Source organism: Dama dama, chromosome 28 (genome assembly GCF_033118175.1).
Source record: "Dama dama isolate Ldn47 chromosome 28, ASM3311817v1, whole genome shotgun sequence".
NCBI classification, from domain to species: Eukaryota; Metazoa; Chordata; class Mammalia; order Artiodactyla; family Cervidae; genus Dama; species Dama dama.
Genome location: NC_083708.1, coordinates 18,806,787 through 18,818,968, shown reverse-complemented (window position 1 = coordinate 18,818,968; position 12,182 = coordinate 18,806,787). Strand labels below are relative to the sequence as shown.

The following is a 12,182-nucleotide window of genomic DNA, read 5'->3' as shown; positions in this document are numbered from 1 at the left end:
TGTGTCTTTGCCTTGAACCTTGGGGATTCCCCCACTTTCACCACCTTGAACTTGGCTGGCTCCTGGCAGAGGACACGTGGACCATGCAGCCGAAAGGGATGGCTGAAGGAATGCAGCCCAATCCCTGGTTCGATTTACAGAGCATGGCTAATTTCTGCCCAAATTGTCTTTGGAGAACTACAAAGAGCAAATTAATTCCACTCCTGTGAGTTTAAGCAGCAGCAACAACAAGAAGGAGAGGTAAATAACACGGAGACTGAACCTGAAAAGGACCAGAGGGTGGGGTGGGGGGTGGGGGAAAACTGTATAAACCACATTTGTTGAAGGCTGGGAAAACAAAAAGGGGGTTACTGTTGGAAGATCACAGAACACCCTGGGCCTCCTCGATAATGCAGTTACAAGGTGTGTTTGTCCAGTTGCTGAAATAATAGAGCCTTGGAGGCATGGCTTGTGGGGTTTTGCTTAGGTTGGGTGCCCTTTGAGGATGCGGGGCCACAGAATTTAACCTTGCCAGAGACTGAGGAGCTGCCTGGGAAGCTGGGATGAGATGCTTTTCTAAGATCTCAAGGTGGGACGTTTTTACTCTCCTTGCAACTAGAGAAGACGGTAGGTATTGCCTGGCAACACTGGAACTGAGCGGGGATGAAGTCCGAGCTCAAGATGAGGTCTGGGGGGGAAAGTTTCACCCACAGAATGAAGGTCCTACTTTGGAGGTGTGTTAATTTTAGAGGCTTTCAAAGATATACAATCTAAGTACCAGCATTCAGGCTCAGACTAGAATTCTCAAATTCTAGTGTAAAAAACACACGAGAAGTTTGTTTGAAACGTATATTCCCAAATCCAGCCATTAAAAGATCCTGATTCAGTAAACTGGGGTTAGAGTGATGGAACCCCACAAACGTCACAAAGAACTTCGACTCTTTGTGACCCAGGAGCTGTTGCCCACCAGGCTTCTCTGTCCATGGAATTTTCCAGGCAAGAATATTGGAGCGGGTTGCCATTTCCTACTCCAGGGGATCCTTCCGATCCAGGGATCGAGCTTGAGTCTCTTGTACCTCCTGCATTGGCAGGCGGGTTCTTTACCACTGCACCACCTGGGAAGCGATGGACTGTTCTAGCTACTTTGTAAAAACTATGGTCTCTTCAAAAAAAAAAGCACTCAGTCCAATTAGAGACTTGACTGATAACAATACCAACAACGACGACAAAGGAGTACTCTTTTGTCACCTCTTGTTCATTGACTTCTGGAGTTCTTTGGCCTATTCACTGAAGAACAGTAACTTACCCAGGAATTACAGGTCTATCAGGAGCAACAAAATATGATTCTTCTTCTGATTTCTCCACAGCTGCCACTACTTTGAGCAAAACCTGCCTGTGCCTGCCTGAAAGAGGGAAGGAGGGACAGAAAAAGGAGGTGACCCCTTCCTTTCAAATTTTCTTTTCAAGATTCGAAGATGAAGCATCTTTCCTCCAGAGGAAGAAATTGCTGGAGCCCCCAAATCCACAAGACTCATTAGGGCTATTATTGTTCAGTCACTCAGCTGTGCCCAACTCTCTGCGACCCCATGGACTGCAGCACGCCAGGCTTCCCTGTCCTTCACCATCTCCTGGAGTTTGCTCAAGCTCACGTCCATTGAGTCGGTGATGCCATCCAACTATCTCATCCTCTGTTGTCCCCTTGTTCTCCCTTTAATCCTTCCCAGCATCAGGGTCCTTTCCAATGAGCTGGCTCTTCACATCAGGTGGCCAAAGTATTGGAGCTTCAGCTTGAGAATCAGTCCTTCTGATGAATATTTATTAGGGCTTTGCAGTAGCTTGAAGGTTTTTCACCAAGACCCTTCCTAAAAATAAATTTTGAGTCACAACCTAGAACACACACACACATACACACTCCACATATGTGTATCTATGTGTGGCATGTGTTTACGTGGAAACATATGGAAAATGGAAACACTTTCTAAAACATGACTTACCTTTATCATCTGAAGTGCACTCTAGTATTTTCTACCCTCTGCCCTTTTTTCTTTTCCCTTCTCCCTCCCCTACCTTCTTTAATGACAGTCATGGTACCATATATGGTTTCACCTTGGTGTTTGAAAAGTGCGGGGGTCCACGTAAGATTCCAACCATTATGGGAAGGAAAGAAGGGGAGAAGAGCTGGAAGTGGAAAAGAGGTCTGTTCACTCATTCTTCCTTCTTCCTTCCTCAGGCAGTAACCCTCTTCATTTATCCATTGTCTATCTTGGCTAAAACAGCACCCACAACCTACAGAGAAGACTTTACAGTCTTAGAGGTTGATCGGTCAAAGTAAGTGAAACACTCAGAGGAATTTACTGATAAACCAAGGAGTCTCCTCTTACTAGGTTGGCCTTCTTGCTGTCTTGCAGAGGGCATGCTCACTTCTGCTTGGCTGTCTTTACCTTCTAATCTGGAATCGCAGCTACCTGTAAAATCATCCTCCTTGCCTGCCTCCTCACCCCCAGGGCTGCCAGTGAAGGCTATTGAAGGTACAGGGCGAGCTCTCCCTTCCCTAACATCCTGCTCAGGCAGGTACAAGTGCCTTCAAAGTAAAAAGAACCAATGCTGTTATTTATTTTTACAACTAAAGCTATTATTCTCATCACTTGTAAATGAATTCTGGGGCTCAAAGGACCCAAGGTCCCCACAATCAACCCTCTAATTAGCAATGCTCATTTTCATTGAATGGCTATCCACTCCAGTATTCGGGCCTGAAGAATTCCATAAACCAGTGCCACTATTTAATTATATGCAGTAAAAACAGTCACAATTGTGTTTGCTTTTGTTGGTTGAGTGGTTAGTCTTGACAAACATCAACTAAAGCAGCCAACTTCATGAATCACTTTTCACCACAGAGGGGAAAAAATAAATCACTCCAGGCCCACCTTTGTTGTGACATCATTTTATCTCCATAAAGAAAAACAATTCAACCCAGATTTCAAGTGCTACTCAGCATCCTTCCCACACATACCTTATTTTAAAATGTTTTCATTGGTTTAAAAAGCATTTTGCAAGGACTTCCCTGAAAGTACAGTGGATAAAACTGTGCTTCCAATACAGAGTTTGATCCCTGGTCAGGGAACTGAGACCCTACATGCTGTGTGGTTCGGCCAAAACAAAATTTTTTAATTAAAAAAATAAAAATAAAAAGCACTTTGCAAGTTAATTCTCTTTCAAAACAATTTCATTATAAATTAATTACCATGGTAAAATTATAAAGAAGTTCCATCCAGTGCTGAAGCAAAGAACTGGTTTTATCCCAGTTCTTTTTGAGTGTATTGTGATCCACTGAACACCTGAAAATAAGGAGTCTATCAAAAACAATTGGGATCATGTCAAAAGTAGACAAGCACTAATTTGAAAAAAGTCTCTCACATTGGAGCAATATGAGTATGAAAAAAAGTAATAATGGCAACAGATTGAAGCATGCCAAAAAAATATCCATGCCAAAAAATCTATGTGTTCCTAAAGATATTACAAAAAAGAAAGTCATTGATCACTTCTGCAGTTTTCTAGGATACTAATTCATTATTGTGAGAATTAACAAAGAAAAATGTCAAGCATTAAAATTAATTACTTGCTATTTAATACATATTTGTAGCCTTTGTGTAATTAAAGTGGATTTGGCCATATTTGTAGTGTAAGGTCTCATTAGTGTTTTCCTATAATGTGAACTTTTGCCTTCCAACATGATTATAAAACTATGTGTAATTTTGCTTTAAAATTTTTCATATAAGTGGAATTATTCAGTATGGTCTTTTATACTTGCCTTCTTTCACAAAGCATTTTGTTTTTGACATTCAGGTAGGAATATTTTGTTCCTCTTCATCAAGCTGAGTAGTATTCTATTGTATATAGTTACTAAAGTTTGTTTAACCATTCACTAGTGCTTTTCCTGTATCTGTTGAAAAATTATTTTTTTTTCTTCATTCTATTACTATGTTGAATTACATTGATTGACTTTCAGATGTTAAACCAATTCTGCATTCCCAGGATAAACTTCACTGCTCATGAAGTCTTATCCTCTTAAATGTTGCTGGATTTAACTTACTAAAAAGAACTTTTTTTTTTATTGAGGTAGAGCAATGTAGAATATTATATAGATTCCAAGTATTCAATCTAAATAAAGGCAATTCACAATTTTAAAAATTTACATTTCATTTACAGTTATTTGACTTACTAAAATATTATTCAAGATTTCATGTCTGTGTTTATGAAGGAAATTGCTCTCTAGTTCTCTTTACTTTTGAGGTTTATCACTGGTTATGGTATCAGGGTAAGAATGATTTCAAAATAAATCCAGAGTGTTTATTTTATATTTTGTATTAAAATACTTTATATTTTATTTTACATATTTTATATTTATATTTAATCCAGGCACCCAATTCCTATTGAATGCCTTGCAGAACTTTGAGAAATACCTTCCAAAAAATAAAATAATCTTATTTGATCTTGTTCAGTCTTTTTTAATTTCCATAATAAACATACTCCATTCACCTTCAAGCCTAGTTTGCTGGTGACTGAATTAGTAAGCGATATGAAATCAGATTTTAGGAAATTATTCCTAAGCAGTTTTAGGGTTTACTGTCACTAGAAATCTAGAAGGGGAAACTGAGACCCTTAGAGATTGCCAGACTGTCTCAGAGCAGAGTACCTTCCCACTTTCAAAGCTCTGCACCACATAGCACTCATTACAAGCTTTTACAGGGAACACATAAAATGCTTGCTATGTATACATTTACCTTATAAAGTTAATGTGTCCATCCTTACTCTTTTTCCTCCTTAGGAAGGCCCACACTTCCTACTCATGACAATCCAAATAGGGAGCAACAAAACAATGAAACTCCAGGATCCCGTGGCTTGGGGGGTTTACTAGTTGAACTGGGCATGCTCAGTCGCCAGGCAGATTTTTCGGTGAAGTGGAAACTACAACAGCGCGTACCGTGCGCGCGGAGGTGGGCGTGCCCTCGTGGAATTTAGAACGTTGCCGCAGCCAATGGGGCCTCGCGACCGGCTGCCGGGGCTCCTCATTGGAGGAGCGGGGAGACCAGCGAGTAGAGGGCCCCTGGAGGGAGCCGCCGAGGTTGAGGTCCCGGAGGCCGGGCTACGCCAAGACCTGCGCGTGAGCAGCTGCGGCGGCGGCAGCATCCAGCGGCGGTGCCAGCAGTTCCAGCCCGTTGCTTTACTTTTCAGCTGCACGAATACAGTCATTATGCCGAAGAGAAAGGTGAGTCTTATCCAAAAAGATTTCAAAGGCCTTCAGACTGTGAGAAGAGCAAATCTTGCCATTGCTATGGATGGCGCGGAATGCACTCGGTAGTAACTCGGAGGCGGCGATTCTCTTTGCTCCTTCACGCTTGTTTTCAGGTGCCTGTTGCAGATCTTGCTCCCTCCCTCGGTCCTCATCGATCTCGGGATGTTACTTTCTTTCCGGCGACGCGACTTCCCTTCTTTTCGAACTCATTCTAGCCGGAATGGTTTCTACCTCGAACAAGAAGCAAAAGCGCTTTTCACCCCCCGCTCCCAGAAGGGGAGTTTTCTTTTTCCAAAACTGCCAGATTGAGGTCGGTGTGCAGGAAAAAGCTGCGAGACGCGGGGGAGGGGAGGGGTAACAAGTAACACGCACAGGGAGATCGGAAATGAATCCAGTAAGTCGGGCAGATGTCGGGGTTATTCCCTTGTGGGCCGTGCCCACGCCGGTGCGCCGCGAAGGCGCTCAGGCCACGAGAGAGGGAAAGCCATGTTTTCCCTGTTTTAACGGAGCGCTCACCCCGCTGCCGCCCCCGCTGCAGACCCGTATGTACCCACTCCAGTGTCGGGCAGGGCCGGGCGGCTGGACCTGCGTGCAGTTGGCGGCAGGGACTCGCGGAGTTGGCCCTGCGCAGGAACGGGACGCCGCCGGGGGCGCGCGCAACTGTGGTTGCAAAGGGCAGGGGTCACCGGGCCCGATTCGGCGACCCGAACCCACACTCGGTCCCGGAAGGCGGGCTCCGCGTGCTCTCTCGCCCCTGGGTGCGGAGGGGACACCGGGGGTCCCTCCTGGAGGACCATTATGTGTCCCCTTCCGCGCAGGCCCCGGACACCCAAGTGACTCGCACCGGCTACGCACGTTTCCCTCGGAGTCCGGCTGCGACTTGTCATTGTCCCAGGGAGGGAAGGGAAGGCTTTCCTCCACCCCGAGGAGAAACTGCAGTGTGGCGGCTGTTGCTAAGAAAATACTTTGCACCCTCCCACCGCCTGGCCTCGCGTGTCCAACAGTGTTAAGCAGTGAGGGTGTTAAACTGGAAGCAAAAGGGCAAATAGTATGTTGCTCTATCAGTTAAAGATGGTGGAGTGATTTGTGTTTGTAAGTGATCTCATTATTTTCAAAATCTTGCAGCATTAAAAATACAGAGGCTTTTGCTTTTTTGTCTTAGAAGTTAGTGGAAACTTGTCTCGTCCATTTGGAAAAAAAAATATTATAATTAAAAGTTTTTTTAAAAAAAATCTTAAGAGTTTATTGTGCACATACTATATGCCTCATACTGTGGGCGGGGTTTGATTTAACGTCGCATTTAATCCTCAGAACCCCTTGAGAGGTGGTACCGCCATTGAACTGGGGCTTTAAGACAGGAATTACCTAAGGGTCTCAGCTACCAATAACTAGTACCAAAGGTTTAATTAGATGCTGTAAGTAAAGGCCTTACTTTCAGACATTGTTTACTCATTCTCTTTTATTTACTCACTCATGGGTGGTGAAGAGGAGTTTGAAATGCGGAGAGACGCCCAGCCTGAGAAGATGGATGGCATATTGAGTACTAATACTTCAGATTCATTAGTTAAATTTAATTATTATGAAAGTATGGTTTTTCCAGTACTACAATGAGGATATTAGAATGATGCCACCATTTTCGGCGTTTAATCTTTGGTTTAATGATGAGGTTGGGAATTCTAGTAGAGTCACCAAGAACTGGGTTCCAGAGTGAGTTGATATCATCTCCGTTCTGGGAATTATTCACAAAGGTAGACAAATAGCTTGTACAAATTCTTTATTATAAGAGATCCTGATGTGCTGGAATCCTGTTGTCCAGGAGTCAGAGTTGGTGAAACCATTACTCTTACTTACTCTCAGTGCCCTCCTCTCTTAATGGAACAGAAGGGAAGAACGGAAGAGCAGTAGAGAAACTGGGTTTTGATTATTGTTTTATTTCCCTAGAAAGCAGAGAAGCAGCTAGCCAGGCATCCTGGGACTGGGGGCGGACCTATGTGCAGGCACCTATGTGTCAGTCTTCTTTGGAGACAGGACACCTCTCCTTGATTAATAGAAATTATTTTCATTTATACATTCAGCTCAAAGACCTGGGCTGTTACTTGGATAGGAGCAACCACAAATTAAACGTGGCTCCCATGGCCATCCCCTTCACCAGGCAAACCTTGATGCTGCCTCATAGAACCCTGGAACTACCTCGTGGAACCCTGGGGTTCCCTGAAACTTAGCTAGGAAACTATAGTCATTAGATGAAGCCTGCCTAGGTGCAAAGAAGAGAACTGGAGACAATCTGTGCGTTGCTCTTCGAGATCTGTAAAGCTGGGGTATCTGCCAAAGCATTTACATACCACGCCGTGATTTTTTTTTTAGCTAAAGCATTACCTGTTTTACATTGTAAGTTTTCAAAGTGCCCTCACAATATTTTTTATTTGTTTGTTTACCTTCTTGGCCCTTTTTTCCCAACTTTTTCCAGAAATCAAGAAATGTTATTTAATGAGCACTGTTGAGGCTGCAGAGGAAGAAATGGCACTAACAAAGTCAGCAGAAGCATCTGGAATCCTAGCACTGCTTGAATGCCATAAGAATACAAAGTTTGCCCTCATGGAGCTTATGTTTAATTTGATGAGTAATGGGCACGAAACAATTGAATAATATTAAACCTGTGTATAGGTCCCAGAATATATAGTATAGATTCCAAAAACTGTAGGATAGAACAGGGAAGAGGTTGAGTTGGGGCCAGTCTTGAAAATGTATGTGTGTGTGGGAGACTCAAATATACAGAGGGAAAAAATCAGTCATTTTCTGTTTTCAGGCATTTGAATGCCTCTTCTGATTGTATCTAATGTGACCGGGCCTCAGGTTATATGCCTTGAAGGCCATAGTGTCCACATTAATATAAAACGTTTTTATGGCATGTCTTTTTTTTAAATACTTTATTATTTTTAAAAAATTTTTTCCAGTTATAAAGGTTGCGTTCCATTTACAGTTACTGCAGAATATTAACGGTAGTCCCTGTGTTGTACAGTACATCCTTGAGCCTGTCTTGCCTTTATGAGTTTTCTCTGTATCTTTGTGTGGTAGTCATAGCTGCATGAAAACACGTGGTTTTTGGAACTGCGGTAGTATTTTTCGATGAATATATCACTCAGTAGCGACGAGTTCTTCAGTTAGTGTTACATCGCTTCCTGAGTCAGTGAGATTTAAATAAAGTTGTGTTTCCTGTATTCATTACATAATGGGTAATGAGTGACCACCCACTAATAGTGAATGGAGCAGCAGGGAAAATGATAACATTCCTGGACTGAGGTGGTGGTAGGACAGTGAGTGACTGAGTTCTAGACTGTTCCGGTCAGACATCCACGAATGCCTGGTCTCGTTGAATGCAGTGATCACGTTGTTATGGAATGACCTGATGGTCTACAAAGAGGCCTCAGCCAACGAGACCTCGAGCCATCGTCCTGGCATGACTAGCAGCAGCGGGCACATTTTCACATCCTTCTTTTTATTTTTCCAATTCCTCATCACTGGAACTACTGGAAGTGTCAAGTGTATCACATCAGAAGTTTTCTCTAATGAGACAATTTTGCAGGAATTTGGGATGTCAACACTAGTCTCTTCACCCGTGAAGGTTTAAGGCAGAAAAGTCCATCTGCCTACAGCTTTCAGATTTGAAATTATGTTTTATCTCTTTTCATAAAATAGAAAAGCCCAGTAACACTGGGCTTGGGACAGGGGATGCTTACCTAGCAATACTCAAGGTTTCTGGTTAATGTTTCAAAAGAAGATTGCATATTATAACACCAGAGACAGACTCTGTAAATAAAAATAGATAAATTTGACTACATGAAAATGAATATGTCAGTATGGCAAAGAAAAAGAAAACCCTGTTAACAAAATTTTAAAACTCATGAAAAACTGGGAAAAAATATTTCTACCACATACCACTGAAAAAAGTGTGCTACTTTAAAAAAGATGAAAAGATGTCCTTATGAAATAGATGTATATCCTTATAAGAAAATAACAGACCCAATAGATGAAAATGTTTACTTTAACTAGAAATCAAATAAATGTATATATCATTAAGAATAATGAGATGTGAGTTTTTAAAAACAGTGTGGTTTTAAAAAAAAAGATTGTGTCACTGTGCAGTGCTGAGTGACACTGACATTTAAGCAACTCTCAAGCAATATGCGTGGGGCTATGATTCTCTTAAAAAAGAAAAAAAGTTTATTGAGGTATGATGTACTTACCATAGAGTCCATTTATCTATACAAAGTATACGGATCAGTGACTTTTAATACATTTTTAGAGTTGTGTAACATTTCTATAGTCCAGTTTTAAACCACTTCCATCACTCCAGAAAGGTCTTCTCCATTGTTTGCAGACATTCCCTACTCCCACCCCAGTCCTAGGAAACCACTGATTACTATCTCTATAGATTTGCTTTTTCTAGAAATTTTATATAAAAGGAATCAGACACTGTGTCGTCTAATTGTGTCTGGTTTCTTTCACTCAGCACAATGATTTTGAGGTCCATCCATAGAGTAGCATGTATTCGTACTCCATTCTTTTTTTATTGCCTAATAGTAGTCCGTTGTATGAATTTCTGACTTTTTGTTTATCCTTTCACAGGTTGATAGACATCTGAATTGTTTTAATTTTGAATTGTTATAAATAATGCTGTCATGAATATGTAAGTCTTTGCATGGACATATTTTCATTTTCTCTTGGGAAGTTTCCTAAGGGTGGAACTGACAGGTGGTATGAAAGTCTATATTTAATGATTTAAGAAAGTTCCAAACTGATTTTGATGGTAATTATATCATTAGTGCGTAAGGGTTCCAGTTTTCTCTGCATCTGTGCTCATAGCTAATATTGTTGGGGTTTTTTGCTTCTAGCTTTTTAATTAGCCTAATTTACATTTCCAATAATAAGTAATGATAATGAGCATCTTTTCATGTGTTTACTAGCATAATAGATACCTTAGGTGAAATGTCTATTCAAATGTTTTGCCCATTTTTAAATTGGATTTTCGTCTTATTATTGATTTGTAAGAGTTCTTTATATATTCTGGATACAAGTCCTTTATCATAAATAATTTATAGATCTTTCCTTCCAATCTGTGGCTTTTTAAAAAGTATTGTCTTGATGTCTTTGGAAGAACAGAAGTTTTTTTAATTTTGATGAAATCCGTTTAACATCTTATCTAATAAATCTTTGCCTAATCTAAGGTCACAGATACTTACTTCTAGAAGTTTTATAATTTTAGCTCTGATATTTAGGTCTATGATCCATTTTGAGTTAAATTTGTAAATAGTGTGAGATAAGGGTTTCAGTTTTATATTATTTTTGTTTTGGTATATGTGGATATCTACTTGTCACAGCACCAATTATTAAAAAAGACCATCCTTTTTCACTGAGGTGCCTAAGCACCTTTATCGAAAATCAGTTCATCATAAATGTAAAGGTTTGATGTCTGTGCTCTGAATTGTGTTCATAATCTATATATTTAATTCATATGTTAATACCATGTTAAAATGGTATAGTAAGATTTGATACTGGTAATGTCAGTCTCTCACTATGTTCTTTTTAAAAATTGTTTTGGCTTTCATACAAATTTTTGAATCAGCTTGTAAATTTCTACAGCATGCCTTCCATGATTTTGATAGGGCTTGAATTTAATCTATAAGTTGGTTTGGGCTTCCCCAGTGGCTTAGCGGTAAAGAATCTGCCTGCAATGCAGGAGATGCAGGAAACATGGGTTGTGTCCCTGGGTTAGGAAGATATCCTGGAGGAGGAAATGGCAACCCACTCCAGTATTCTTGCCTGGAAAATCCCACGGACAGAGGAGACTGGTGGGCTGCAGTCCATAGGGTCACAAAGAGTCAGACACGAGTGAAGTGACTGAGCATGCACGCATGCAATCTTGAGCTACCCAGTCTGAATGTGAAAGGGCCTGACACATAGTATGCCATCCATAAATACTGCTGAGTTTGAGTTGATAACGTCTATGAAACCTACATTTGAGTAAAGGCTCCAAAACAACCAGGGTTATACATTTTATTCAGCCCTTCACTCACTTCATGTGAAATAAACATTTATCAAGCATCACCTTAATGCAGAGTACCATCACCTGGGAAAGTAAGTGAATGATTGACATTACAAACTCTTTCTGAAATGAGTGAGTAAAGGCCCTTGTTTTTAAGGATCTTTCAGTCTGACAGTGTAATTAATATGACAGTGTTTATAATTCATGGCAAGGAGTGATAGTGAACCACAAGAGAAACTCTGAGCTCTAAACATTCACAAGTTTGGCCAGACTGAATGTCCAAAGAAAAAACACTGACAAAAAGTTGTTAAAAGTGTTGTGGGGGGTTACTTTGTTTTTTTTAATCTCAAGGGGATCATTGCTAGTTTGTTAATAGAGGTCGTCTGTGAAGTCTTGCTTTCTTTGCAGTAGAAGAAAGTTAAATTCAAGGCCTGTTATATTCATAGCAGTTGAGGTTAGATTGTGCACAGTAGGTACCCTCGCTCGTTAGTGAAGATTCTGTGACTTCCTGGCCCCATGCTTTTCTTGTAGCCACCCTCTGATGTTTAAAAGGTGAGGACCATGTTTCTAAATTGACATATATTGTTTGATTGATTGCCTAATTTTGAATTAATTTTGTAGCCCTTCTCATTTCACTTGACCATGCAGTGTTTGATGGCTCTGGTCTTTTCTTAATTCCCGCCACAGCACCTAGCACAGGTACTATACCTGTTGGTTGAACAAGTGCATGAATGAATCGTTTTCAAGAAAAGAAAGGAGTAACTTGAATTACTTCATGTCTTTGCTGGGGAGATCGTCCAGTTTGACCTGGCTTTACTGTTTACCAGCTGTATGTTTTAGGGCAGGTTGCTTAACTCTGTAAGCCTC

At 40.9% G+C, this 12,182-nt stretch overlaps 1 protein-coding gene across 1 annotated transcript in view; it reads left to right on the top strand.

The window, feature by feature from the left end:
- The first annotated feature begins 5,046 nt into the window (after nucleotides 1–5,046).
- Nucleotides 5,047–12,182, top strand: part of HMGN3 (high mobility group nucleosomal binding domain 3) — a 33,513-nt gene continuing 26,377 nt past the window's right edge. Inside the window, exon 1 of the mRNA XM_061131611.1 lies at nucleotides 5,047–5,245. Coding sequence (XP_060987594.1) covers nucleotides 5,231–5,245 — 15 coding nt within the window. The 5' untranslated portion in view covers nucleotides 5,047–5,230. The remainder of the gene's footprint in view (nucleotides 5,246–12,182) is intronic.